Below are 27,342 nucleotides of genomic sequence, written 5' to 3' on the forward strand. Positions count from 1 at the left end.
CAGGAGTAGGGGTGGTTTTCCTTTGCACACACCTGTCTCCTCCAGGGTATCATATTCCCTAGCTTTGTCCCCGAATCGGAGGATGAGGGGAAGGCTTTCCACTTCCCAAACATCTGTGTTGCCTCTTCCTGACCAGGGGTTGTGCAGCCTCAAGACATTCTTTAATGGAACATGGATTGTCAATTGAAAATGGCTTTGTCTTATGCAGATCAGGGTCTGGGCCTGGTACACCATTAAGCTACTAAAGATGCATTTTCAGATGTTATTTACAATGCACACCAGTCTCTGTGGAGAAGTGAAGGCCACGCTGTTCCCTGGGGTGGACCCCTACTCTGTTGGAAGCAGAGTGCTTACAAGTATTCATTAATGCTTGGATTCCGCTAATCATTTACCAGCCTCCTTTGTCTGGAAGGCAGGAACTTTCCAAACAAAGGGGAAGAGGGGATGCTAAAGGTCCTGAAGTGTTCCACTTAAGGAAATACACAGCAGCATGGTGGTGTCTTGAAGATATTTATAGAGTTCACTAGCAACTGCCTAGGTGGGACATGTAAGGGTGCAGTCACCTCAGGTGGAACATGAGTGCACGCTACACAAGCATACTAGGGAAGGGAGCAGAGGACTAACTGCTCCCTCTGTAAGGATGGGCAATTTTAGTTCAACAAAAGACCGGCTTGGAACATGAGCCAAACCAAAGAGCAAGCGTGAGGCTGTTTAGAATGAGACAGCAAACAGGCTGGCCTAGACTACTAATGCTGGCACCTCAGTGCAGGGCCAGTGGTTCATTATGGACCCAGAGAGAGAACCCCTCTAAGGACCTGCACCAGTGAGGTATGCCCACAAGCCACCCTGCTTAGTGTAGGGGATCAGACCAGAACACAGCCTAAGCTGGCATAACTGCAACCATCACAGTTACATGGATGTTGGGGTAGAAATAAGCCACTTTCACGCTATGTAAGACATCTAATGCCCTTTCCAAAGGGGAGGGGAGGCTCAGCCATGAAAAATATTCCCTGTTTCCCAAGAAACTTTCCCAAGGCTTTCCTTTCTCTGGTACTAGGGTGGACCCATGGCCCTAACATGAAAAGAAAATGCTCACTCATTTTCAGATGCAATACAGAGTCACACAACCCTGACATTGTTTGCACCGGTCACATGCTCAGTTGCTCATTTTCCATATTTTAGGACTCAGAGCTCACTCGGTTCTGACTAGCTAGCTGGCAGAGGGAAAGCAATGCCTCTGCACAAATGGAGCCTTAGATGAAAAGGGCATGAAATAAGACAGGTTACACTGATGCACAAAGCCAGCCAAGTCAAAAAGGAGTGTCACCTCCTGGCCTTAAGTGTGTGTGTTATGGGTTGCAGAGCCAGCCTCCACCCCCCCCCCCCAAAAATTAAAGTCAGGCTGGGTTGCTAAGAGGTGCGCTTTAAGCATTGTCTTATCAAAACTGCAGTGCCCACGTTACTCACCGCCTGGCTTTCAATTTGCAGCTATTTTCTTTCTTTTCCCAAACCTCTGTAGCTGAGACATCTCCACACTCATGGTCAGCAGCTTTAGCAACCCACTAATGTGATGGCCTTTAATGTCAATCAACTGTTAAACAGCTAGAGGGGTACATGTAGCATGACACAGGGTACTGCCAGGCCAAGGAACAAGAAAGCTGCGCAGAGAATCATACCCAGGTGTTCTGCATGGCCAAGCATTCCATGAACACAAGCTGTCTAACATACCTCCCACCCCTTCTCCATCACCCACAAGTAGAGCCAATCCCTTCACTTATACCATGCTGGAATAAACAGAGCTGTTGTCTCTGTAAGTGAGTCACTGGGACACAAGATTCCAGTGACTAACTGCCAGCTGCTCAGTCACTGTGGCCACTTCACTTGCAAGCCAGGAGACTGAAGTGAACCAGAAAAAAATTACTCTACTTAGAAAAAAGATCCATCTGAAACCATCTCCTCCCACCCTTGCCTTTGTGCGCGTCTTCCTCTGCTGCCATTAAACAGCATTTAATACTGTCAAGGTTTGGGAGGATGCAGTTTGAATGAAAGCTGCTAGCCGAATTACAGCCCTAACCCTGCAGCTGACAGTGTGCGGATGGACTGGAGTCTATGGAGTTCCATGCAGGTGCAGCAGTGCATCCCTATGTCGTCAATTGACAAATCAGGGCCTCAGGATCCAATCTTCTCACTAGTACCTCTCAGGAATAGCCCCAGTTACAATCACTCAGGTGGCTTATCTTTCTTAGCCATTTCTATAGCACCTCTCTTTGTAACACCTACACACTGCGTAAGTAAGGCAAGCAGAATAAGTGCATAAACTTTAAGGTCAGAAGGAACCATTATGATCATCTAGTCTGACCTCCCGCACATGGCAGGTCCAAGAACCTGACTCACCTATTCCTGTAATAGACCCATCACCTCTGGCTGAGTTACTGAAGTCCTCAAATAATTATTTAAAGATGTCAAGTTACAGATAATCCACCAGGCTGCAGAGAAAGGTGAAAACCCCACTGTCAATCTGCCCAGAGGAAAATTCCCTCCTGACCCCAAATATGGCGATCAGTTAGCCCCTGAGCATGTAGTCACGACCCAGCAGCCAGACACCTGGGAAAGAATTATCTAATAACCCAGAGCCTTCCCCCTCTAGTGTCCCACCACTGGCCATGGGAGAAATTTGCTAATAGCAGTTGGAAATCAGCTGCATGCCATTGTAGGCAGTCTCATCGTACACCCACTCCATAAACTTTTCAAGCTTAGTCTTGAAGCCAGTTTTTTCCCCCTAATACTCCCCTTGGAAGGCTGTTCCAGAACTTCACTGCTCTGAGGGTTAGAAAGCTTCATCTAATTTCAAGCCTAAATTTATTAATGGCCAGTTTATATCCATCTGTGTATATGTGCTTTTGGGGCCTCCATCACCATGGTAGCAGAGCACCTCACAAGTATTTTAAATGAACATCATGTCTCTCTTCTTACCAGCCTGAAAATAAATTTCGGCCCTAAAGTCACAGGGCAAACTTCTACTGTCATTGAAATTCAGAGCAACTCCACCTCTTTAGGTGGAGTCCCTCTGGGTTTACATACAGGGTTGCCAACTCTCATGATATGTGGTGTGTTTCTTAAGGCCCCAGCTCCTGCAGTCATATGAACGTGTGAGGACCTCAGTTTTCCAATTGTAGTAAAGTTAACTTCTAGCTCTCACAGTTGTGGAAAAATGCTTTATGACCCCAAAGCACCCGAAAGGTTTAAAAAAAACCCCAGAAGATAAAAAGAATCTACATTATTATTTTACAGTTCTGATGTGTGTGTGTGTGTGGGGGGGGGGGGGAGGAAACATGACAACTTGAGTAATGATTTCTGAATGCTTGGGGTGGGCAATCCTGAGTCACTGAGAACAGAACCTGGCTCAAATTCTGTACAAGTTATATTGGGAAATATTTGTTATCCTATTTAGACTGGGTTCAGAGTAGCAGCCGTGTTAGTTTGTATCCGCAAAAAGAAAAGGAGGACTTGTGGCACCTTAGAGACTAACAAATATATTAGAGCATAAGCTTTCGTGAGCTACAGCTCACTCCATCGGATGCATTCTGCATTCTATTTAGACTGTGAGCTTGTCAGGACAGGGGCCTCATCTCGCCTTCTTATTGATCTGTAAAGTGCCTAGCAATTGGGCTCAGTGTAGGTAAAAGACTATAATCCCCTGGCCCCGTGGCACAGCCAGTGGGATCACACCCGCTTTCGATCACTGTCCCAGGCACACAGAAAGCCTGGCAAGCCCATAAGCAAGATGGCTGCAGGTGCCTCCAGCTGGAAGTCATGTGAGAGTTCCTTGCAGTCAGCTGGGCCCTGGATCAGCTGATTGCTTCTTGCAGAGCTGCCCCGCAGACAGCAGCATGGCTCTGTGCAATTCTCTGTGCCTGCTGCTGCTCAGCGGCCAGGCTCTCGCCCTGGGTGGAGGGATGCTCTACCCCAGGGAGTCTGCCTCCAGGGAGCTGAAGGAGCTGAATGGCATCTGGAGCTTCAGGGCTGACTTCTCGGAGCAGCGGGACAAGGGGTTTGTGCAGCAGTGGTACCGGAAGCCCCTGAGAGAGGTATGGAGGGGGGACACTGCTGGGGCAGTAGTGGCAAAGAGGGTATCTGCCACTGGCCTTGGCCACCGGAGAGAGACATTGGGCCAGCCTAGGAGCTGAGAGTTTCCACTGGGTCCCTGCTGCAGGTGAGTTAAATGCCTTTGTCACCAGAGCTTGGGGCCCGAACCAGAACCCAGGCCCGGAGTTTGGATCCAGTAGCACGAGCCCATCTCTATAAAGGGGCAGATGGGTGAGAAGCCCACATCCCTGCACCAGGATTTCAATCCCTTAAAGTCAGTCCTCCACAGAGATTAAACAGAGCTGTGAGATTCGGATCAGGGGGCTGGTTCAGGCCCATCTCTCATGAAAAACAGGAAATGAGCATCATAAATATCAGAATGAGACAAGAGGGAAAAAGAGCCCCTTTCCTCCAATTGCTCTTTGTTATATCAGTTTCCATCCTGACCCTCACTTGCCATTTCCTGAAACACAGGCATGGGTATGAATACTGTATTAGGAAAAAAAAAAAAAAAGATCTTTCTGTAGTACAACTACTTAACGGTTCTTTTCCGGTTATCTGGGCATGTGATTTTAGCTTCCCCTTTTCTATTTAACTTGAGGCAAATCAATTGCTGTTTACTTCCTGCATTGCATGAATAATATTTAGCATCTGAGTAGTGCTTTTCATCTTCAAGATGCTTTCCAAATACTAATCAATAAAACCGAGCAGCCTTTTATTGTTTCTCGGTTTCATTCACAAGGGCCTGAAGCAGGAAGATTGGAACTTGCGTGAATGTTTGATTGAACTGTAGACAACATTACAGCAATCCTAGTACTTCAGAAATTAATACCATTCTCTAGAAGAGTAGTTATACATGCTCAATGTTGCAAAATTCGGGAAATATAGAATGATTCTAACAAATAGCCAATACAAAAATAAATAATGGAGTAAATGTTGAATCTTTTCCAAATGAAAACGTGAACAGTAAATATAGAATTTACTTCAGAATAGTTATGAATACAAGAAGGCAAAGTGGTGTAATGTAATGATATGTTTTGGTTTATTTTATTAAAGGGGAATAACCATTGGAGTGCAAGCTGCTGCAATTATGGGGCACTTAGAGAAATAATACATCTCAGAGAGGGGGGAGAGAGAGAGAGAGAACGAGAACACCGTATGGAGTATTATATTTTGTAATATAATTTGAAAGCAAGTAATAGTGAAATAATTATACCATCTCTAGGGTTTCCTTATGTCATTCATGGAGGGAAAATAGCAAACCACTGATTACACTTTCTGAAAGGTATGCAATTATTTTTGAATATTTAGGGGGGTGTTAATATTTATAGGATGGTACTCAATCAGTTTAGATTCAAACAGAATAGTTTGTGATCACTGAATAGTTTTAATCCTTTACAGTGTGCAAATATCGCCAAGATCTCTTGCTTAAAAACCCACTGAATTTGCCACATTTTGTAGCTGTAGAAAAACTACCTGATGCTCAGAAGACAAAGGGCCAGATTGTCATCTGGTGCAAACTCAGTGTCAGTGGGGCTACACCAGTTTCCACCTGTTGAAGATCTGGCCCCAGACAGCCCAAATTCTTGGCAGCCCTATTACTACTGCTCTCTATGATCAGTGACTTTAAGGGATTGTGCCTAACTGGCTGAATTATTTGCGAGAAAGGACGGTGCCGTGGTTAGGGTTCAATTCCCTGCTCCACTACAGATTTCCTGGGTGACCTTGGGCAGAGCACTTAGGGCCACATTTTCAAAGTATTTAGGCGCCTAAAGATACAGCCAGTGGGATTTTCAAAAGCACCGAACCAGATTAGGTGCCTAACTCTCATGGAAATTAACCGGTTTGAGTGCTTTTGAAAAAAAATCAACCTAGACCTTTTGCATCCTGAGGCACCCAAATACCTTTGAAAAGCTGGCCCTTAGACTCTCTGGGCTTCCCATCTGTCAAATAAGGATAATAATAAATTCCCTCCCATTCAGGAGTGTTGTGAGGATAAATACGATGGAAATGGACGCCACTGAAGAGATTTATGTGATGGCGGGTGTCCAAAGTTCCCTATTTGGGCTTGGGGCTCCGTTTTGTAGAAATAACACAAACTAATTGTACAACTGGCCATTCCCATGCCCTGCATTGTGTGGGGCAGCTGCGTGTAAGGAGTTTGGGGGGGGGGGACTGGGATTGATGGAGCAGAAACGGGCACTCTTCACTAAGTGTGCAGGTCAGTGTTTGAAATTCATGTTCATCAGCAGCGACCAGGGGGAGAGTTATAACCACATGGGAAACATGAGCACAACAGCCAGATAGATATACTGGCTATAAAATTTCCTTGTGAATCCTGCTGTGTGGGTTACTGAAAGGTTTTCTAACCCTCAGCGCTTCCTGCTGGCTAATTGGTGTAACTACATCGGCAGTAAATCCTGAATAATGACAGGTTTCAGAGCATCAGCCGTGTTAGTCTGTATTCGCAAAAAGAAAAGGAGTACTTGTGGCACCTTAGAGACTAACAAATTTATTTGAGCATAAGCTTTCGTGAGGTACAGCAGCTTATGCTCAAATAAATTTGTTAGTCTCTAAGGTGCCACAGGTCCTCCTTTTTTCTTTTTGCAAATCCTGAATAGTTAGTGCAGGGCGACATGAATGTAACCCCAAACTCGGACAAGATTTACCTTTTGCGATGGGGCTGGGACCCGAGTTTCTGGTCAGCCTGATGCGACATGATTTTAGGTGGAAATTATGAAGAATCTGGTAGGTTCAATCTAAATCGGGGGGGAGAAAGGAATTTCCCTTTGCATTTTGTAGGGGTCCATTCCAATCCAAAAAGCCAAATAAAGGGACAGAAACCCCAGGTGGATTTACAGCAGTTGACGGACATTAGAATCTGACCCACAATGAATGTGCCAATGAAACTTTTCGCCCTGTAACCCACAAGCCTAACTTCACACTTTTTTTTTTTTTTTTTAAAAAGTCCCAAGTGAACCATTTCACCCTCTGTCTCCTTTGATCCTCTCAGAGTGGGCCTGTGATCAACATGCCTGTACCTGCCAGCTTCAACGAGCTCACTCAGGATCCCAACCTGCGGAAATACACTGGCTGGGTTTGGTATGAGAAAGAGGTGCTGCTTCCCAGGAGCTGGCTTCTGAACGCCCTCAATACCCGAGTGGTGCTTCGGGTTGGCAGTGCCCATTACTACTCCATAGTTGTAAGTATGGTGGCCTGGTAGCAATTCGCTATGCATTCAGCCCTGCTCAGAGGCTCTTGAGATACCCACAGTAAAAGCTGCCCTAGGGGACCCCCACATCCTGTATTATAGAAGAATGTGGCAGTTCTGTGTGTTCGGACAACACACTGCAGGCATGTTTACACCGGGGTACTGGAACAATTTTTATAGTGTGGGTGTTGAGAGTCATTGAACTAAAAAGTAAACCCTGTTTATAATGGAAACCATTAAGAGCCAGGGGGCGTGGCAACATCCCAAGCTCCAGCACCTATGGTCTACATCAGGGGTGGGCAAAGTTTTTGGCCTGCGGGCCACGTCTGGGTATGGAAGTTGTATGGCGGGCCATGAATGCTCACAAAATTAGAGTTGGAGTGCAGGAGGTGGTGAGGGCTCTGGCTGGGGCTGGGGAGTTTGGGATTCAGGAGGGAGCTTTGGGCTGGGACCGAGAGGTTGAGAGGGCAGGAGAGGGATCAGGGCTGGGGCAGAGGATTGGGATGCAGGGGGGTGGCTCAGGGTGCAGGCTCCAGCTGGCGCTTACCTAAAGCAGCTCCCAGAAGCAGCAGCATGTCCCCTCTTCGGCTCCTATGTGGAGGCGCTGCCAGGAGGTTCTGCTGCACGCTGCCCCATCCACAGGCACCACTCCTGCAGTTTCCGTTGGCCGTGGTTCCTGGGAGAGCAGAGCCCCCTGACTGCCCCTATGCATAGGAGCCAGAAGGGGGCCATGCCGCTGCTTCCAGTAGCTGTGCAGAGCGGCCCCCGACTCTGCTCCCTGGCTGGAATGCCGGAGCAGGGCAAGCCCCAGACCCCGCTCCTCAGCGGGAGCTCAAGGGATGGATTAAAACAGTTGGCAGGTCGGATCTAGCCTGCAGGCATAGTTTGTCCACTTCTGGTCTACACTAAAAACACTGCAGCCCTGATGTAGCTGCACCACCGTAGCGAGGGGAGAGAGCTCTCCCTTTGGTGTAGTTAATCCACCTCCCCGAGAGCCAGTAGCTGTGTCGGCGGGAGAAGCTCTCCCATCGACAGCTCTGTCTACATGTTAAGTTTGGCATAACTACGTTGCTCAGGGAAAAATCCACACCCCTGAGCAATGGACGGAGTTATACCAACATAGTAGTAGGCCGGGTCTAAACTATGGACCCAAGTCAGCACTCTGCAGTTTTTCCTTTTCCGAGTCCAGCTGCAACGTCTATGTTGTCTGCAAATAAGAAGTGGAGCCGAGCCACAGATTTCAAGTCCAAAGTGCAGAGGGCTCAGAACAAAGACCTGGCGGTATTTTTCCAGTTCTAGCTTCATTGATCCTCTGAGCTAGTAGCTGAAAGCATTGCCCTATTACAGGGCTGAAGGACACCAGTTATTGATGCATCTGAGGTACCCTTGTAACTGTCCCATGAAGGTGATGTTGGCTTTGTGGGACTCCACTGGGAGATAAGTGCCTAGAAGAGCTGCAGGGATGGGCCCTTGGAAGGAGAGCTCTGACCCCGGTATTAGTGTTCAGGGAGGTCATGTTCTTCCCCCCAGCCCAGGGTTTCCTGTGATATCTAATGTTGCCACTCCACCTTTTGTTTTTTCTTTTGCAGTGGGTCAATGGTGTGCAAGTTACTGAGCATGAAGGTGGCCACCTCCCCTTCGAAGCAGACATAAGCAGGATTGTTCAGGGCAGCTCCGGAGCTGCGTGTCGCATCACCATTGCACTCAACAATACGCTGACACCTCAGACCCTGCCTCCCGGCTCCATTCAGTTCATGAGGGATGAGTCTAAGTGAGTTCACTGAATTGTTACCAGGGCAGTGGTGGAAATTACACACCAGAGTTATCCTCATTAATCATCATGTCATAGGAACTCATTCAGCACCTCCAAGTAACTAGTGAGCCATTAGGCCCCGTTAATCCCTGTAGTATTGATAGCAAATGTGTTGGAACATAAGAACGGCCATACTGGGTCAGACAAATGGTCCTTCTAGCCCAGTATCTTGTCTTCCAACAGTGGCCAGTGGCAGATGCCTCAGAGGGAATGAGCAGAACAGGGTAATTTATCGAGTGATCCATCACCCAGTTGGCCAGTCCAAACTTCATGCAGTCAGAGATTTAGGGACACCCAGAGCAGGGGTTGTATCCCTGACCATCTTGGCTAATAGCCACTGATTGCCCTATCCTCCATGAACTTACCTAATTCTTTTTCAAACCCAGTTATACTTTTGGCCTTTGCAGCTTCCCCTGGCAATGAGTTCCACAGGTTGACTGGACTGTGAGAAGAAGTACTTCCTTTTGTTTGTTTTAAACCTGCCGCCTATTAATTTCATTGGGCGACCCTTGGTTCTTGTGTTATGTGAAGGGGTAAATAACACTTCCTCATTCACTTTCCCCAAACCATTCCTGATTTTATAGACCTAGATCATATCGCCCCTTAGTCATCTCTTTTCTACAATGAATAGTCCCGGTCTTTTTTAATCTCACTTCCTATGGAAGCTGTTCCACACCCCTAAGCATTTTTGTTGCCCTTTTCTGTACTTTTCCCTATTATGTCTTTTTTGAGATGAAGTGACAAAAACTGCATGCAGTCCTCAAGATATGGACATACCGTGGATTTATATAGAGGCAATATAATATTTTCTATCTTCTTATCTACTCCTTTCCTAATGGTTCCTTTAGCTTTTTTTGACTGCTGCTGCCCATTGAGCAGATGTTTCCTAAGAATTATCCAGTTTCTTGAGTGATAACTGCTAATTTAGACCCCATCATTTTGTATGTATAGTTGGGATTATGTTTTCCAATGCACATTATTTTGCATTTATCAACATTGAATTTCATCTGCCATTTTGTTGCCCAGTCACGCAATTTTGTGAGATCCCTTTGCAACTCTTTGCAGTCAGTTTTGGCTTTAATTAGCTTGAATAATTTTCTATATGGAGTAATTCCTGTCTTTTAACCAGTTACTGATCTATGAGGGGACCTTCCCTCTTATCCCATGACTGCCTATCTTGCTTAAGAGCCTTTGGTGAGGGATTTTGTCAAAGGCTTTCTGAAAATCCACTATATCTGCTGGATCCCGCTTGTTCAAGTGTTTGTTGAATGGGACAATGTGGTCTATTGCAGGAGTAAAGTGTGTCGCTAACATCTGTACTTTGCTTTTTAATTCTTGTGAAATGGAATGTAACCCTTTCCTCTCCCTCACAGGTACCCTAGGGGTTATTTTGTTCAGAACACAAGGTTTGATTTCTTTAACTACGCTGGAATTCACCGGCCGGTCGTGTTGTATACAACCCCTTCTGTCTACATAGACGACATCACTGTGACTACAGCCTGGGCAGGGAATATTGGTAGGTGTCTAGGCAATGATGGCAACTATCTTCCTATCCAACGGAGGCAATGGGAAAACTTCCTGCTGGGGAATTTTTGGATAGGTTGAACTGATCATGTAGTAGGTTTAATGTGGGCAGCCACATGTGCTCATTTGATCACAGAAGTTGTTAAAATATCCTTCAGAAGTTTAAAAAAAGAAAAAAGGCACTTGACTGACAATATAGTCCAGCGGTTCTCAACCGGGGGTATGCAGAGTCTTCCAGCGGGTACGTCAACTCATCTAGATATTTGCCAAGTTCAGTGTTTCTCAACCTAGGGGTCATAATTTCCTGGGGGTCATGGGACAGGTTTGGGGGGATTGCAAGTGCAGAGCTGACATTATGGGAGGCAACCACGCAATTGCCTGGGGCTCCATGCCACAGGGCCCCCCATGAAGCTAAATTACATGTTTCAGCCCCAGGTGGCAGGGCTTGGGCTCCAGGCAGTGCGGCTCAGGCTTCGGGTACACTCAAATGTAAATGTAATATTTATATTCTGATCGATTTATTTTATAATTCTATGGTAGAAATGAGGAAGTCAGCCATTTTCCAGTAATAGTACGCTGTGACCCTTTTGTAAGCAGGTAGCTTTTAAGAGAGGTGAAACTTGGGGGTACGCAAGACAAATCAGACTTCTGAAAGGGGTCCAGTAATCCGGAAAGGTTGAGAAGCACTGATCTAGTCTAGTGAAAGGATCCAGATGTAATACCTTGAGAGGGAATTTTGTGTAAGGGCCAATCCTGCTTTGACTGGCATAAGGACCAGTGCCAATGGAGATGATTTCATGAGCGCCACAAAATCCCCACAGGAATTTTCTGGACCGCAACACACACATTATGCCCCATAAAAATCCTTCTGTGTACACATCTTAGATACTGACACAGTCTCTATTTCTCTCATACCTGAGCACTGACAGTCTTTCATTCATTTACTCTCACAACTGCTTGCCTGAAAGCAGGGCCAGGCTGTTATGCCCATTTCACAGGTGGGGAACTGAGGCCTAAACAAGGTCTCACACGTAATCTGTGGCAGAGCAGAGAGTTGAATGCCGGTCTCCAGAATCTAAGACCAGTGCCCTAAATGCTAGATCGACCAGCCTCGTCCTCCCTTCTGTAGAGCTCTGCACACAGCTGTGTACATCCTGTATTAATGTGCAGCCTTACAAGCCCCAAGCTGGCTCCCACTGGGGTCGCTGGCCAAACTCTCAGTAGTTTTAAATGGTTCAGGTTTAACCTACAAAAGTGCCTGACAAAGGCCTAGTTGCTCTTCCCTTTCTGGACACTTATCAGGCAGGTGCATTTGGGTCTCCCCCATGCTGATAAACTTCCTGAGTCCCAGCAGTGCTTGGGCACTGCCTCTGGTTTTCCAGGCACATTGTTGGGAGCAGATCCTCTGTCTCCACCCCCTCGTGAGACCTGAGACCCCATAGTCCAACTGCCTAAGACCTGAGAGGAGGCAGGCTGCCCCATGCCCTTTCCCCGAGCACCAGCACTAGTTCACCATTTCAGGGACCCAGGAGAGTTGAACCACATAACACAGGCTTTGCAAAGGGGAATTCTAAACCACTAACTCTTACTTTGGACAGCACAGACGATATAAAGTTTCAGACAAAATATTAAATACATGCATTTCCCTACCTCAGTTTCCTCACCACTCTGGAGCATTCTTTGGGCTTAGGTCAGAGTGCTCTGGGGGTATTGTGGATCCTTCCTTTCTTATAGCTTCTCCTCCAAATCATGGAACTTCTGTCTGCTCGCTGCAGTGAGTACCCTCTTTTATGCATGCATACTCTCTTTCCTCTTTTAGCCCCCCATGGGCAATAAAAGCCTTTCTTTTATAACCTTCAGTTCCTTTGCCATGTGACCCTCTGATCAGCCTTGTCAGATGATCAATGGCTCCCACCAGGTGAGTCATTACTTAGTTACCAGCCCACCTGTGCAGACTGGTTCTTCTGTAGCCAATTGTATGTCCCAGGGGGCTTCCCTGGGAAGTTTTAAAAACTCTCTACTGTTAACCCTGTGTCACCACTCCTGGGAATTTCAGTTCCACATGGAGGTAAAAAGACAACTGAGAAGACAACCAGCCCCCCATTCAAAATGCAATCCCCAATATCAAACAAAACTCAGGTTTCAGAGTAGCAGCCGTGTTAGTCTGTATTCGCAAAAAGAAAAGGTGTACTTGTGGCACCTTAGCGACTAACAAATTTATTTGAGCATAAGCTTTCGTGAGCTACAGCTCACTTCATGGATGCATTTGGTGGAAAGCTCAAATAAATTTGTTAGGCTCTAAGGTGCCACAAACAAAACTCATTAGCTGTATATAGACAGATTCCCCAGATTGTCCCAGCACTTTTCATTCATAGATCTCAAAGCATTTGATAAAAAAGGATCATTATTCCTTTTTCACAGATGGGAAAACCAAGGCATGGAGCGGTGAAGTGACTTGCAGAGTTGGTATCCAGGTCTCCTAGTTCCCAGTCCAGTGTTCTGTCTACTGGACCCTGTTGCTAGGCACATTACATTCCTTTTAATTAGTCTTAATTATTTCAGCTGCATCTCCACAGCTTGTCTTTTAAATTGTTCCTCTGATTATATGTCACTGAGGATGAGTATCTGAATGATTGCAATTGCTTTAAAGCCATGTCAAATGGCCATAATCTTCCAGGTACACACAGAATATAAAAGTCCAATAAAATGGCTCATATCCCTACAGAGGTAACCTCCAAAGGCAGATAAGAGTGTAGGGAAATGAAGGGATTTTTGCTTGACTGGTCCATTTAATTTCGCATGTATGGACCTCTGTCACTTGTAATACATTTAATTAGTTTCCCCTGCAGCGTTAAATTGAGGGCAGCTGCTCATAAACATGCTTTTCCCTGTAACTTACCTGGTGCAGGTACAGATACTAGGCCAAGGTGGGTGCTGAGAAGGGTAATTGTTTCCCTCACCCCATTTCTGACAGCTGCAGGTCCTTGTGACAGGAAATGCAAGTCTGGCTTAGATTTCCACCCCCAGCTCATATTAAGCAGTAGCCAATTACTTTCCATGTTTCCTTTTCCGATACTCTGTCCCTATGGCCCTCTTATCTTTATACTGTGCACTGTGTCCCCTGCATTTCCCACTGTGTAAATGTCAGGCTTCTCCTCTGCTACATCCTAACCCTGTGCTTTCCTGCATCTCTGTGCATGTCAAATCCTCTGACATGCAGCCCTGGCTTCACCTACCCGTCTCTCTTTGCCTCAGTCTCCTGCTCCTGCCTGCCCTCCTTCTCTCGCTCCACTGGCTGTGCTTTGAACAACCTCCCCAGGAACATTCTCCAGGCAGTCCCCCCCCCCCCACTGTCTGAGAGCTCCCTGTTCCATCAAGTACCCGGACCGGTGAATCCCGTTCCCCTTCCCACTCCCCTCTGGGCATGTCTTTAGATTGAGCTCATTTGGCAGGGCCATGGTAGGTCGTTCAGTGCAAACTGACAGAGCTGGACTGAGAACAATTGTCAGGGAGCCAGCTCTGATGAGGTATAGTTGTGTGTATTTAGCACTGTGTTAACGCCCAGCCCTGGAGACTGAAGTCCTTTCTCCACAGGAGGTCAGCAGGGGCAGAGGCATTGCCAGCTCAACCAGTACTGCCCTGGCTGTGTGCCTGAGATTTGGTCTAGAATTAGGGTGACCAGATGTCCCATTTTTAAAGGGACAGTCCTGGTTTTGGGGACTTTTTCTTATATAGGCGCCTATTACCCCCAACCCCCTGTCCTGTTTTTTCACACTTGCTATTTGGTCACCCTATCTAGAATTCTTCAGGGTGAGACTCTACATGCCAGCAATGGGGCCAGTAGCAGCAATTTTGGTGATGTGGACACCAGTCCAATGGGAACTGGCCTGAGACCCACCAAACTCATTTCACACAGGCATGGTGCCTGTGAGCCGGCTAAATTCCAGTCTTGGGTTTGGTCACAGGGAAGATGAGCACTATGGTACCAAGCCATAGTTGGGTGTCAGCACATACACGGTACCTTCTTTCATCCACTGATCCCTTGGACTGGATTTGAAGCGGCAAAACCTTTGTATCTCATATATTGTATACATACAATATGATTGGGGCTAATTTAGCTACAACTAATCAGGAAGTCATGATCTTGGAGTCTTCGTGGATAGTTCTCTGAAGATGTCCATGCAGTGTGCTGCGGCACTTAAAAAAGCAAACGGGACGTTAGGAATCACTGAAAAAGAGAGAGAGAATAAGACGGAGAATCTCTTATTGCCCTTATATAAATCCATGGTACGCCCACATCTTGAATACTGCGTACAGATGTGGTCCCCTCATCTCAAAAAAGATACACTGGCATTAGAAAAGGTTCAGAAAAGGGCAACTAAAATGATTAGGGGTTTGGAACAGCTCCCGTATGAGGAGAGATTAAAGAGGCTAGGGTTTTTCATCTTAGAAAAGAGGAGACTAAGGGGGGATATGATAGAGGTCTATAAAATCATGAGTGGTGTGGAGAAAGGGAATAAGGAAAAGTTATTTACTTGTTCCCATAATATAAGAACTAGAGGCCACCAAATGAAATTAATGGGTAGCAGGTTTAAAACAAATAAAAGGAAGTTCTTCTTCACTCAGTGCACAGTCAACCTGTGGAACTCTTTGTCTGAGGAGGATGTGAAGGCTAGGACTAGAACAGGGTTTAAAAGAGAACTAGATAAATTCATGGAGGCTAAATCCATTAATGGCTATTAGCCAGGATGGGTAAGGAATGGTGTCCCTAGCCTCTGTTTGTCAGAGGGTGAAGATGGATGGCAGGAAAGCGATCACTTGATCATTATCTGTTAGGTTCATTCCCTATGGGGCACCTGGCATTGGCCACTGTCGGCAGACAGGATGCTGGGCTGGATGGACCTTTGATTTGACCCAGTATGGCCGTTCTTATCTCGGTACCAAGCTCATGAGCCAAACAGTCCCCACAGACCATTTACAATATAGAAGTTGGGTGAGGAAGCGATTCTTCAACTTGACTAATGCAGGGTATTGCTCTAAAGGAAATGCTGCTTCTAAGTCAAGGCTTTCAGACTGGGAAGAAACAATCTGTGTCACTCCAGTTAATATGTATCAATAACATGAAGTCCAGCAGGTAGCATGTCAGTGATGTAATTATTGGGAGACCACCCAGCACTGTTAAGCTTGGTGATGTAGAACCCACATCACAGTGGGGTCACCGGGAAACATGTCTGATGGGAGAAGGGCTCCAACCTGCTCCATGCTTTCTTTTGGCTAGGTGTGGTGCGATACCAGGTTTTGGTGATGGGTAGCACCCGCTACTCCTTGTCGCTGAATTTACGGGAGAAAGAGGGGAAAGTGGTGGCTATGGGAGAGGGACCGATCGGGGAGTTGAAAGTGGTGGAGCCAAGGCTTTGGTGGCCTTATCTGATGCACGAAAACCCCGGATACCTTTATTACCTAGAGGTAACATGCACATATTTGTCTCATTTTGCATGTCTCTCATTTAATTCCCCTCCTAGGATTACAGAAATTCATGGGTATCATGAAGCCTGTTTTCCTTAATCCTCCTATTCTAAGAATCCTGCCTACATGCTTTCATTTCATGCCCGCTACCGTGTTGCTAATCGTGCCATAATCGAATCAAGGTTTGCTACCTTCTTGGTCTACTGAGCTGAAAGCCAAGCCACTGGGCAAGAGAGGGCTGGCTGTGTGGGGAGGGAATGCGAGGCCATTGGCTTCAGGATCTTACCACAGTGCTTGTAATCCTCACTGCTGTCTTGTCTCAGGGCCCAGTCCATCTCTTACTGAAGTCAAGGGGAGTCTTTCCATGGACTTTAGCAAGGTCTGGATGAGAACTCAACAAGGAAAGAGAGGGAGAGCACCCAGGGAGTGAGAGAGGAGATAAATGAACCATCTGGAGCAAACTGCTAATCTGCTGCACATATTTTACAACTGCAGTGAGCTCTTTCCCCCTTAGTAAAATACAGGCATTTGGCTTTGTTTTCAGCTTGCAATCTTGGAGGATTAGATGTCATACGTGTCTGTCTTTATCTCCTTTGCCTGAGTAGGGATTTAACTGTGATGTAGGGTAGATCCACTAACCCACAGCCAGTTTGCAAAGCCCCAGCTGCATGGTGCCTGTGAGCTGGCTAAATTCCAGTCTTGGGCTTGGTTACTGGGAAGACGAGCACTATGGTACCAAGCCTGCAAGAAAGGAGGGCTCTGGCTGTTGGGGTTGGGTGTCAGGTCAGAGCTCTTGGGAGGAGCAAGTCCCCAAGCCAGTCAGCCAGCCTCCCTTCCTCCTGCTGTACTCTCTACCTTCCCCAGCCTGGGCTCCTGCTGTGACCCACTTTCCCTGGGTTGACCAATCCCTCTAGGGAGGATAGGAGGGGAGGTGGGTGCCATCAGGGGGGTAGGCTGGGAATGTGGAGGAACCAGCCAGTGTAGGACAGCTCAGAGGTGGGGTTGGGGCAGCTGTAAAATGGATGGGGAGTGCCATGCTGGGATGGGCTGCTTCAAGGGGTCAGTGAGAGGGAAGCATTGGCTGGGAGGGAGGTAGACCTGAGCGTATTCTCCTCAATGCGCTCAGGGCTGAACGCGGATGCTGGTTTCTCTTGGGGATCCAGGTGAAGCTGTCGGCGCAGGTGGGCGGTGAGCTGTCGGAAGATGTGTACACGCTCCGCGTCGGGATCCGCACCGTGCATGTCACCAGCAGTCAGTTCCTCATCAATGGAAAGCCCTTCTACTTCCATGGAGTCAACAAACATGAAGATGCCGATGTAAGAGCACAGAGCGGGGTGAGGCGTGAAAGGCCGCTCTCTGCGATTCCATCGGAATCTGCTCCATAAACACCGCTTCTGGCCCCACCGCTAGAAACGGTCCGTTGCCTAGCAGCCCCTCCCCAGATGCACATATGCAGTTGGCAGTAACATTGTGAGGTTTATACAGAGACATCCATGGGGCACCAGGCCGTTTAGACCCTTCTGTGATACAAATAGCGGCCCCAACTGAGAAACAGGCCCCATTGTGCTAGATACTGTCCATATGCCTATTGAGAGAGGTTCTTTGTCCTAAAGAGCTTACAATCCCAAATAGACACACCTCACAAAGGGTGGGAAGTATTATTATCCCCATTTTACAGGTAGGCAACTGAGACACACACTTTAGTTTGAAGGTACACAGCTGCGAAACAACACCTCAGCTAGTACCGTGGAAACAGCAAACCCTGTTTCCAGTGACTAATGATTTTTCTAGCCTTGGTGAGCCTTCTGCCCCTCTCTCCTCCAAAGCTCTTCTGTATAAATATTCAGTTTTCAGCTCTGTGTGAGTCTTTTAAAACTCGCAAAGACAGACAAATAGTGTAGTGTTTGAAGCCGAAAGCTCCCATGCTGTCCACTCAGGATGGAACCTAGGCAAGCCTGATCGTGTCCCTCTGCCCTGTGAAAGTGAGTGGAGAGCAGATGGCGCCCAGCCGGTACAGGCTGAGAGAGAGGGATGTAGCAACATGTTTAGCCTGAAGCCAGGACTCCCCAGATGTAACACACAGCAGTGCTGTCAGGCTTAGGGAAACGACTGTGAAGCCTGGAAAGTGCAAGTGCAGTGAAAAGTATTACTGAGTTCTTATTCATCATGGATTATCCTGTCTGCTCTTCCCCCAGATCCGGGGCAAAGGACTGGACTGGTCCCTGATCGTGAAGGACCTCAACTTGCTGCAGTGGCTGGGGGCCAATTCCTTCCGCACTAGCCACTACCCCTATGCAGAGGAGATCATGGACCTGTGCGACGCATACGGCATTGTGGTTATTGACGAATGTCCAGGCGTGGGGATGAGAGATCTGTAAGGGATTGTTTGAAAGCTCCCTCCACCCTTTGTATTTCTCCCTGCTCAAAAACAATTATTTACAGCGCCCCGGCTCTACTGAGTACACAGCCCTTGCCTGGGGAAAGGACTTCTCAGGTGTGCTGGGCACTGTAGCTCCTATTGACCTCAGCTGAATGTGCGGGGACTCGACACCACGTAAAAACAAGCCTGTCTACACTCGCTGGTGTGATGGAGCAGGCTACAGCTGTGCAGTTTCTCAGCGTAGTTAACGTACTGTTCAGCCTTGCAATATAGATGGGCCCAACCTGCATTCCTAAACTACACTGCAGCCTTGGGCGGGAGCAGGGCAGCAGCACACTTGTATCCCAGCTGCACTGCAAGGGCGAGCTGTGCCTTATCCCTAGCGGGGAGAGGGGGAGGCCGAGGGAATCAAGCTGTAACTTGAGCTACCAACATGGAGGGTTTTAGTAGAAAGAGAACCTAGTTCATCTGAGCCTTGTCAGCCTTATTTTGTTTTTCCAAACCCCAAATCAGGTGTAGCTTGGTTCTGGAGCCTGTTTAAACCAGACCACCAATGTTTGGGGGTGAGGAGAGGTTTGGCTCAAAGGCTCTTGTCTGGGTTCCGCTTTACTTCAGACACACAAGCTGCACTGGGTGATGGTGAAATCTTGGCAGTGCTGTAGAAGTCTCTGAAAGGCTGCCTAGAAGTATGTATTTTAAGCTGGAAGTTGAAAGAGCAAGAGGTGGTGGTTTGGCTCCTGAGAAGAGGGAGCAGGTTTCAAGTTCAAGGGGTGCGTGAAGTAAAACATTATTTGCAGAACAGCAGCTGGCCTCTTGGATATTCTAGCAAAATGTTATCCCCATCCAGAGATACAGGGCCATCTTCATTTCTGGTGTGGACGGATTTATACCAGGGATTAATGTTGGTCACTGTGCTCCAAGACCATTCATTACATTGTTAGTGTCAATAATTGATTTAAGGCGAGTTTTATTTAGCAGTTTAGTGACCTGCTCTTGCTTCCTTTTGCCTTTGAGGGAGAACTTTGGGAATGAATCACTGGCACACCATCTCGTGGTGATGGAAGAGCTGATCCGCAGGGATAAGAACCGGCCATCGGTTGTGATGTGGTCTGTTGCCAATGAGCCAGCCTCGGAGCTATCGCCAGCAGCTTACTACTTTAAGTAAGTGCGTGTTCTTGTGTGTGGAGGTTGACACTCAGTTGTGATGGATGTGCCTCATCATTTTTCAGGTCAGAATAGCATTTTTCAGGTCAGTTGCATTGGGAAGTCTGGCAGGTGTTCAGGGATCCCTTAATCTATTTTAGAGTTTCTTTGTAAAGCCTAGGAATTTGTATACATGTTCTATGTGCCTACTACATATTTCCCCAACACACCTATTCTGTTGCATATTGAATTTAATGCCCCGCAGCAGCATCCTAACCAGTTATTTCTCTGAGCTAAACGCTGAAGAGATAACAGGAGATCACTTGGAATGAGAGAGTCCTTCAAGACTAAGGTTCAGGTAAGGCACAATTGGTCAAGGGTTTGGTCATTCCTAACTACAGAAAAACCAGGATCCAAATTCTCTGCTGGCTTAACACTGTGGAGTCAGGCCAGCATAGAGCTTGGGCCTGCATACTGAAGAAGCTGTGATTATTAGAGTACCAACACTCATTTGTTCTTGCTTCGGCAGGCCACAGCACCTTATCTTGAAGGCAACAGCCACACTGGCCCCCTACCCCTTTCTCTCTTGTTCTCTTTTTAAGTTATGCTTATGATGTCTTATGGGAACGGACACTCCTCCAGCGATTTGAGCAATGGGTGTGTTTCACCCAGGCAAAACAGTCTCCTCTCCCCGTGACGCCTATTATTCTTAGCTAGAATTACACACACTTTGCAGGGGATATCTACCATCCTAGACCTGCACTGTTTCACTTACAAAACTCCTGCCTATTAAACTAAACACCAACTCCAAAGGTTGGGCGCATGGGGAAGTTGGCTGATTTTTGTGGGGCTGTTTCTCCTTTTTGGTGATGGACACTTGTGTTTTACTGTTTGTAAACAGGACAGTGATAGCTCACACTAAAGCCATTGATCCTACCAGACCCGTAACCTTTGTGTCAAATGCTAATTACGCTCATGATCATGGTGTAAGTTTAATTTCTTTTCTCCTTTGTTTGCTTAATAAAACTGGGAAAGGGGTAGATTTTAGGAATGTTAAATAACCCTCTTCTTCTGCCCGCCCCCCTGCACAATCTATTAAAGATTTTTGGAGGGGAGAACGTTTGAGTTGCACAGAGAAGCAAAGCGCACAGCGCCTGATCCTGCAGTCTTTACTCAGGCAAAACTGAATCCAGGAGAATAAGTAGAATGGTCCCTTCTCAATAATGGTGTGTAGGATCAGACTCATTGTGCAACTGTATAACCTATAGTGGATTTTCGTTGTTTCACTCCTCATTGTGCCTATTAACCCCTGAGCCTCTCCCTTGTAATAGTCTGCTTGTTAAAGCATAGAATAAAACCTCTTCAGATGGGAGCAGGCCTCACGTATAGTATAGTAAAGAATGTTTTGTCTCCACTCATTGTAAATTGCCCTTGATCTTCTTGGGCAGATGTCTATTAGCTTTCCATAGTCTAACCACCCCCCCAAGCCTGGCTTGAGCCTCTAATCTAAGGGTATGTCTACCCAGCAAAAAAAAGACCCATGGCAGGTTAACAGGGCTCGCACTGCGGAGATAAAAATAGCCGTACAGCCGGTCGAGTTTGGAGCTCTGAAACCCAGCGTGTGAGGAGGGTATCAAAGATGGGACTCCAGCCCAAGCCCAAACGTCTGTACTGCTACTTTTAGCTCCGCAGTGCGAGTCTGAGTCAGCTGACCCTGAGACTCGCTGCTGCAGGAGGCTTACCCGGAGTTCTGAAACGGGGCTCGGACATGGGCCTGTGAAAGCCTTTGCCGACTTAGTCCTGCTACAGAGGCCCTACGTGCAGAATTGAGGGCCTTCGTTTAAGTGCTTGTGTTTGAAAACTGGTCTCCCTATAGAATTTCCTTGGAAATCAAAGACAACATAAAAGGCTTTGTGATGTTTTTAGCACACTCATGTCTTTGAAACAAGTCTATTTTTAGATAAGCTTGTATGGCTTCATATGATGGGTATATATAAATGACTTTCACAAGTACCTGCGAGAAATCCCATTTCATTTTCCTTTCAAAGTAAGCTAGTTTTTCCTCTCTAAACTGGGTTGTCCTAGAGAAAGCATGTTTGGCCTTTTGGAATGCTATGACTTTTCTTCCATTGGCACAGGATCAAAACCACTGGGGTTCATTTCCGTTTTAAACATAGCAAAGAAAGCACTGCTGTTGATTACCTCAGTGTCCCACCTATCGCTAGTTGCATGCACCCAATCATGCTCCAGTGGAACATGCTTTTTCCGACAGCTGAGGGAGACACAGAAGAGATTTAAAGAACTTATACGCTGTAAATTCTGATTTCAGAACTTTATTACAAAACATGTTAAGAGAACATTGGATAAGTTACATATAACATCACTTTATCTTCAATGGGCTAGTGCCCTTTGTCATACTGTCCAGGTGGTAGAAATGGCATACAACTCGCAGAATGCTTAGTCCTAAATTACACAACTGATGCATTAATTTAGACACTACTCAAAGTAATTGACCACTAAGTTGATCATCATGTTATCTAATAAGTTAAAAAGGATGTTTAAATGCACAACCAGATCCAAGACACATCTTGGAATTTCCAAAAAAAACTAACAAACCTAGGGATGAAACAGTTAATCTTGTTTAACTGGCTACTTTGCCTACCTTAATCTGTAAGAAAATGCCCAAATTAACATAGGTTGATGGGGAAAACTGCTTGACTTGGTGAGTTTCCTCCTGTTTTTTCTGGGAATAGGGTGGGTGGGGGGCAGTCTCATTTTTGTTTTAAAATGCTGTGGGCCAAATTGATCCTACGTGTAACAACTTAGGTCAGTAGAACTACAGCAGAGAGGGATGTAGCCTCGTGAACATACATAGGTTACTTTGGGGTTTGTTACAAATATTACTCTACATTATTTCTTTAGGCTCCATACGTGGATGTAATTTGCGTAAATAGCTACTTTTCCTGGTACCATGACGCCGGCCATTTGGAGGTTATTCAGCTGCAACTCAATACACAGTTTGAGAGCTGGTATGAAGCCTACCAAAAGCCAATTATCCAGAGCGAATATGGAGCAGATTCGATTGCTGGGCTTCACAATGTGAGTTTCGTAGCTGTGCCAGTTTGGGGGAAAACAGTGCCAGTCAAGGAGCGAGGATCAGTCACAACCAACCCATGAAATGTACTGACCTCTTAATTCTGAGACACGCTAGACACAATGTGAAATATACTCCTCAGCCGCCATGCAAATTATACTGGATTCTCCTGTTGAAACACTGGGCCCCATTGAAGTCAGCGAGTTTTGCCCTTGATTTCACTGGGGCTAAGATGGCACTTGAGGAGATGAGTTCTTTAAGTAAAAGCACTGCTGTATGCCGCAAGCCACTAATACATTTCCATAATCTCTGAGCCACTAGCCTTCTATAGTTTTTTTTTTTTTTCCCCCTTTGAAGACCTGTCAAACTTAACGTTCTGATTGTGGTAGCTAGTCCTCCTTTTTCCCTTACTTAAAACACTGCTTAAAATAGACTGGTTTACACAGTGTAACTCATTAACTGGCTCTTATGCGATGTTGCAGTTTTCCCTTTAAGCTGAATCATTGACAGTTAGGTTACAGTTAACTCACTGATTTACACTTTTGAGGTCAAACCTCCGGAAGATACATCTTGGAATATTCTCTCAGTGCTTTGGCACTTGTGGAGAATATTCAGCAGACAGGAAGGTACAGTGCTGGGGAGAAAAGTCCGTTCATTATGGGGCAATTCAATTGCGTAGCTTTGGAGAAACCATTTAGATGTAGCACTTTAAAAGCCATTGCCAGGAAGTACATTCAGAAGTTGATCAATCAAAAAATGTTACTAGTTTCTCCCCTACGAATCAAAAAGGAACTGCCAACATAGGTAGAAGATGAATTCAAACACTATCTAAACTTCCCCTGGCACTTTCAATTAGATACCCTTCTTCGGTACTTCTAGCCTCTACTAAATAGCCATCACATTCCATAATTCAGCAGTGGGTAAAGCAAATGAATAACTATACAACTCTTTTCATATGAAAAGCAAATTGAAAATCTTTGCCAACACCTGCTATGTCCTATGTTTGGGTCTTTTCTCCCTTCTTTGGTTACAGGACCCACCTCTTATGTTTAGCGAGGAATACCAAAAGGCTGTGCTAAAGGAATACCATTCAGTATTTGACAAAAAGAGAAAGGACTATGTGATTGGAGAGCTCATCTGGAACTTTGCTGATTTTATGACAGATCAAGGTAGGCTGAAATTCCAGTATATAATTAAGCTGCAATGTAAAGGTAAGTATTTTCTCCACACATCATGGCTTTCATGTTACAGAATTGAGAGTACAAGATTTAAGTACAAGCACATGTTCTAGAAAACCTAGTTAGTATATATGGCACTGAAGATTGTTAAATGCAGCATAACTTATTTAAAAGTTCCCTTGTCACTTTCCTCCACATGAACAGCTTTTTTCGGGGGTGGGGGGGAGAATGAAGCGAGTACTCTGGTATTAGGCTAAAAGAAAGGGAGTACTTGTGGCACCTTAGAGACTAACAAATTTATTAGAGCATAAGCTTTCATGACCTACAGCTCACTTCATCGGATGCATTTCGTGAGCTGTACCTCACGAAAGCTTATGCTCTAATAAATTTGTTAGTCTAAGGTGCCACAAGTACTCCTTTTCTTTTTGCGAATACAGACTAACACAGCTGCTACTCTGAAACCTGGTATTAGGCTACTGGCTCAGAAAGAGGCAAAGATGCCTAGCACAACCATCTATCCCAAAGCTTTCTTTAACTTCATTTTCTCTGCCAGCTCTGGAAAAAGTGCTCTCTCCAGGGAATTGTGAAGATGACAGGAGCACCATAAGCAGATCAACGGCAGCCTAATCATATCTTGTTATAAAAATAATACCGTTGTTCAGTGTACACTAAACAAACCGTTCAAGTCTTTAAGCAGCTAAAGGGGGAGCTCTCTTTAGGGGAGAGTCATACTACACTACAAAATAGAACTAACCCCCTCACAACCCAAACACTGGGGCTAAAGCTGTACTCTAACCAGACTGTGAGTGTAGAAGGAGATCACTGACTTTTACAGTGTCTGCTGTGTTCTTAAAATGCAAACAGTCAAGCATTTCTCCTTACTGTAAAAATCAAGATAAGTCTGTCTTTTTGGCAGCTGTTGTGTGGTCAGCTGAAGTGTTCAAAGCTCCTTTATGTGGCATGCAGAACACTTCATGCTTTTCACGAAGAATTTCAGAAACAGCCTCTGTAGCTAATTCCCACAGCTTGGTCCCTTTATTTCTCCAGCGTCAGCACCGTTAGATGTTAGTTGATTTAGGACTGAGAGCACAACCTTGTCACAAAGTTGGATGTTGAACGGGATAATCTCTCTACTCTTCCATTACAGCTACTCATTAAAATGTAGCTAGAATTTAGGCCAGTTGTCTCCAATGCTTTAAACTTGGGCAAAGTTCATTAAAATGACGACTTAGTAAGAAATGGAAATATTCTATTTTTGCTGTTTCTCTAGAAATGGGTTGTGTTCCAAACATGCTGGCTCATGTCTAAACTCTTGCATTAAGGCAGGGGGAAGAGTGACATTTTTCCATTACCAAGTCAAGTCTCTGGCTAGGACCTAATCACAAAGCAGCATTTCCTATGCTGAATGGTCTCTCTCCTGTGGCTGGGTTGAGTTACAAAGCGTCCCACCCATTAGGAGAAGTGCTGTAGGAGCACCTTCATCAACAGTTTGTGGAGATGGTGCACGACGACAGAATGCAAGTGAAGTCTGTCGAGGGACTCACTACTCATTCCACCCTCTCCTCTTCCCCATCCTCCCAAATGCTCAGTCTCAACTATCCGTTTTTACTTTCTAAATTCTGCTCAAAGTTGCTGTAGGTGTTTCACAAGTAACTCGCATCACTGCACCTACACTGGCAAACTGCATTAATCACACCGCAGGCAGCTTCTCGGGCTGTAGGCACAAAGGCTCTGCACAGCGGGGCTAGATAGATGCCATGATGGTAAAAGTGATTGGTCTTGTATGCTACTGTCTCCACCAATGGTGCATGACCAGCTTTGTACATTCCCAAGGCAGAGCTTAAGCCAGAGTATAGAGAATCTGTTGGAGTTACAAGTGTGACTGAGAGATGGTCAGCAGAATCAGCGGGAGCACTGTATTAGGTGTAATACTGTAGGAATCTGTTCCACAGGTGCTATCTTCAGTGACTTAAGTAAAGAACATGTGAGATACGAAGCTCTAAAGAGACCAGGCAGACATCGGCGTAACAAAATTAGGAGTAGCAGGGGAAAAGATACCGATTCAAAAGGAATAGTGGAAAGACAATTAGACAAAGTTTGCAATGGCAAATCACTGCAGCTTTGGGCTCCATACACATCATGCAGCATGGAGCAACGGTGGTCATTTGGAGAAGATTTGTTATTTGGACTGGTATGATTAAAAACTGAACAAAAGACTAGTAAGGTGCACAAAAGGGCATGAACAGCAGTAAAGAAATGCAGGGTAAGGGTATGTCAACTACCCGCCGGCTGGGCGGGCAGCGATTGATCCGCCGGGCAGCAATTTATTGCATCTGCTCTCGATGCGATAAATCGATCCCTGAGCACTCTCCCGTCAACTCCTGTACTCCAATGCCGTGAGAGGCGCAGGCAGAGTTGATGGGGGAGCGGCACCAGTCAATTCACCACGGTGAAGACACCACAGTAAGTCGATCTAAGTATGTCTATTTCAGCTACGTTATTCATGTAGCTGAAGTTGCATAACTTAGATTGATCCCCCCGCAGTGTAGACCAGGGCTAAGGGTGAAAAAAGAAGAAAATCTAATTGAGTATCAAAGTAAAGTTCTTCAGTGAGATTTAATTGTGGAAACAGAGCACAAATAGAACCCCCAGCTATTTAAGATAAGACTGGTCATAGACTATTAAGCACCAGCTTAATTAAAATTGGTTTAATTAAAGCAATACAGCCCATTCATACGCACACTTAAAGCCATTTACAACTCATTTGACAGCTGTGAACCTATGCAAGTGCATAGTGGTTTAAGCTAAATCAGTTTTAATGAAGCCAGTGTAACAATAATCATCTTTCATATGTAGGAAGGTGGTGACTTAAGTTTCTTCTGTATAAACTTGGTTGTGAAAAGCTGCTACTAACGTTCTTTCCCTTTGGCTGAGGAGTTAGTCATGTCACGTTAATTACCCAGGGAAAGATGTCTTACTCTGTACACAGATGCTTTATTTTGTGATTCTTCTGTGAAACACCTGCTTTATTTTATGACTTTTTATACCTACAGCAAGCAGTCGTGTTTTAGGGAACAAGAAGGGGATCTTTACCCGTCAACGACAACCAAAGGCAGCTGCATTTGTCCTAAGAGACAGATATTGGAAGCTTGCAAATGAATCCAGTTATCTCCGTCCAACACTGATGTATTACAATTTATGAGTGGGTATTGAGCTCAGATGTTTTCATTAAATATTTGCTTAATATTTACATTTTACTGAAATCTAATATTACAGAATGAGTGCATGTTTGCGCAATAGTACTAAAATAAAAATATTTCCATACCATGGGTTCTGTTTAATACACACCACCAGGCAAATTGAAATATATCCATAGAAAATTAGTAATCAATAGGCTGTATGGTTGCAGGTGGTAAAGTAGATATCTAACATTCTTAATAATTAACA

At 45.7% G+C, this 27,342-nt stretch overlaps 1 protein-coding gene and 1 long non-coding RNA gene across 4 annotated transcripts in view; one reads left to right on the forward strand and one right to left on the reverse strand.

The window, feature by feature from the left end:
- Nucleotides 1-12,439, reverse strand: part of LOC119844452 — a 32,483-nt gene extending 20,044 nt beyond the window's left edge. Inside the window, exon 1 of the long non-coding RNA XR_006276252.1 lies at nt 12,285-12,439. This is a non-coding gene — a long non-coding RNA (uncharacterized LOC119844452). The remainder of the gene's footprint in view (nt 1-12,284) is intronic.
- On the forward strand, nt 3,846-27,220 carry GUSB (glucuronidase beta). 3 transcript variants are annotated; one of them, XM_038375228.2, is made up of 12 exons: nt 3,846-4,088; nt 7,100-7,288; nt 8,887-9,068; nt 10,484-10,626; nt 15,913-16,100; nt 17,264-17,416; nt 18,296-18,474; nt 19,495-19,641; nt 20,525-20,609; nt 22,546-22,722; nt 23,751-23,886; nt 26,949-27,220. In XM_038375228.2, the coding sequence occupies exons 1-12, from the start codon at nt 3,891-3,893 to the stop codon at nt 27,095-27,097; spliced, it is 1,926 nt and encodes a 641-aa protein (XP_038231156.1). In that variant the 5' UTR covers nt 3,846-3,890; the 3' UTR covers nt 27,098-27,220. The 3 variants fall into 3 exon arrangements, with proteins under 3 accessions (XP_038231156.1, XP_043355507.1, XP_043355508.1); XM_043499572.1 differs by lacking the exon at nt 3,846-4,088 and adding an exon at nt 4,147-4,360; XM_043499573.1 differs by lacking the exon at nt 3,846-4,088 and adding an exon at nt 5,349-5,371.
- Nucleotides 27,221-27,342: the final 122 nt, after the last annotated feature.

Source organism: Dermochelys coriacea, chromosome 17 (genome assembly GCF_009764565.3).
Source record: "Dermochelys coriacea isolate rDerCor1 chromosome 17, rDerCor1.pri.v4, whole genome shotgun sequence".
Classification (NCBI taxonomy): domain Eukaryota; kingdom Metazoa; phylum Chordata; order Testudines; family Dermochelyidae; genus Dermochelys; species Dermochelys coriacea.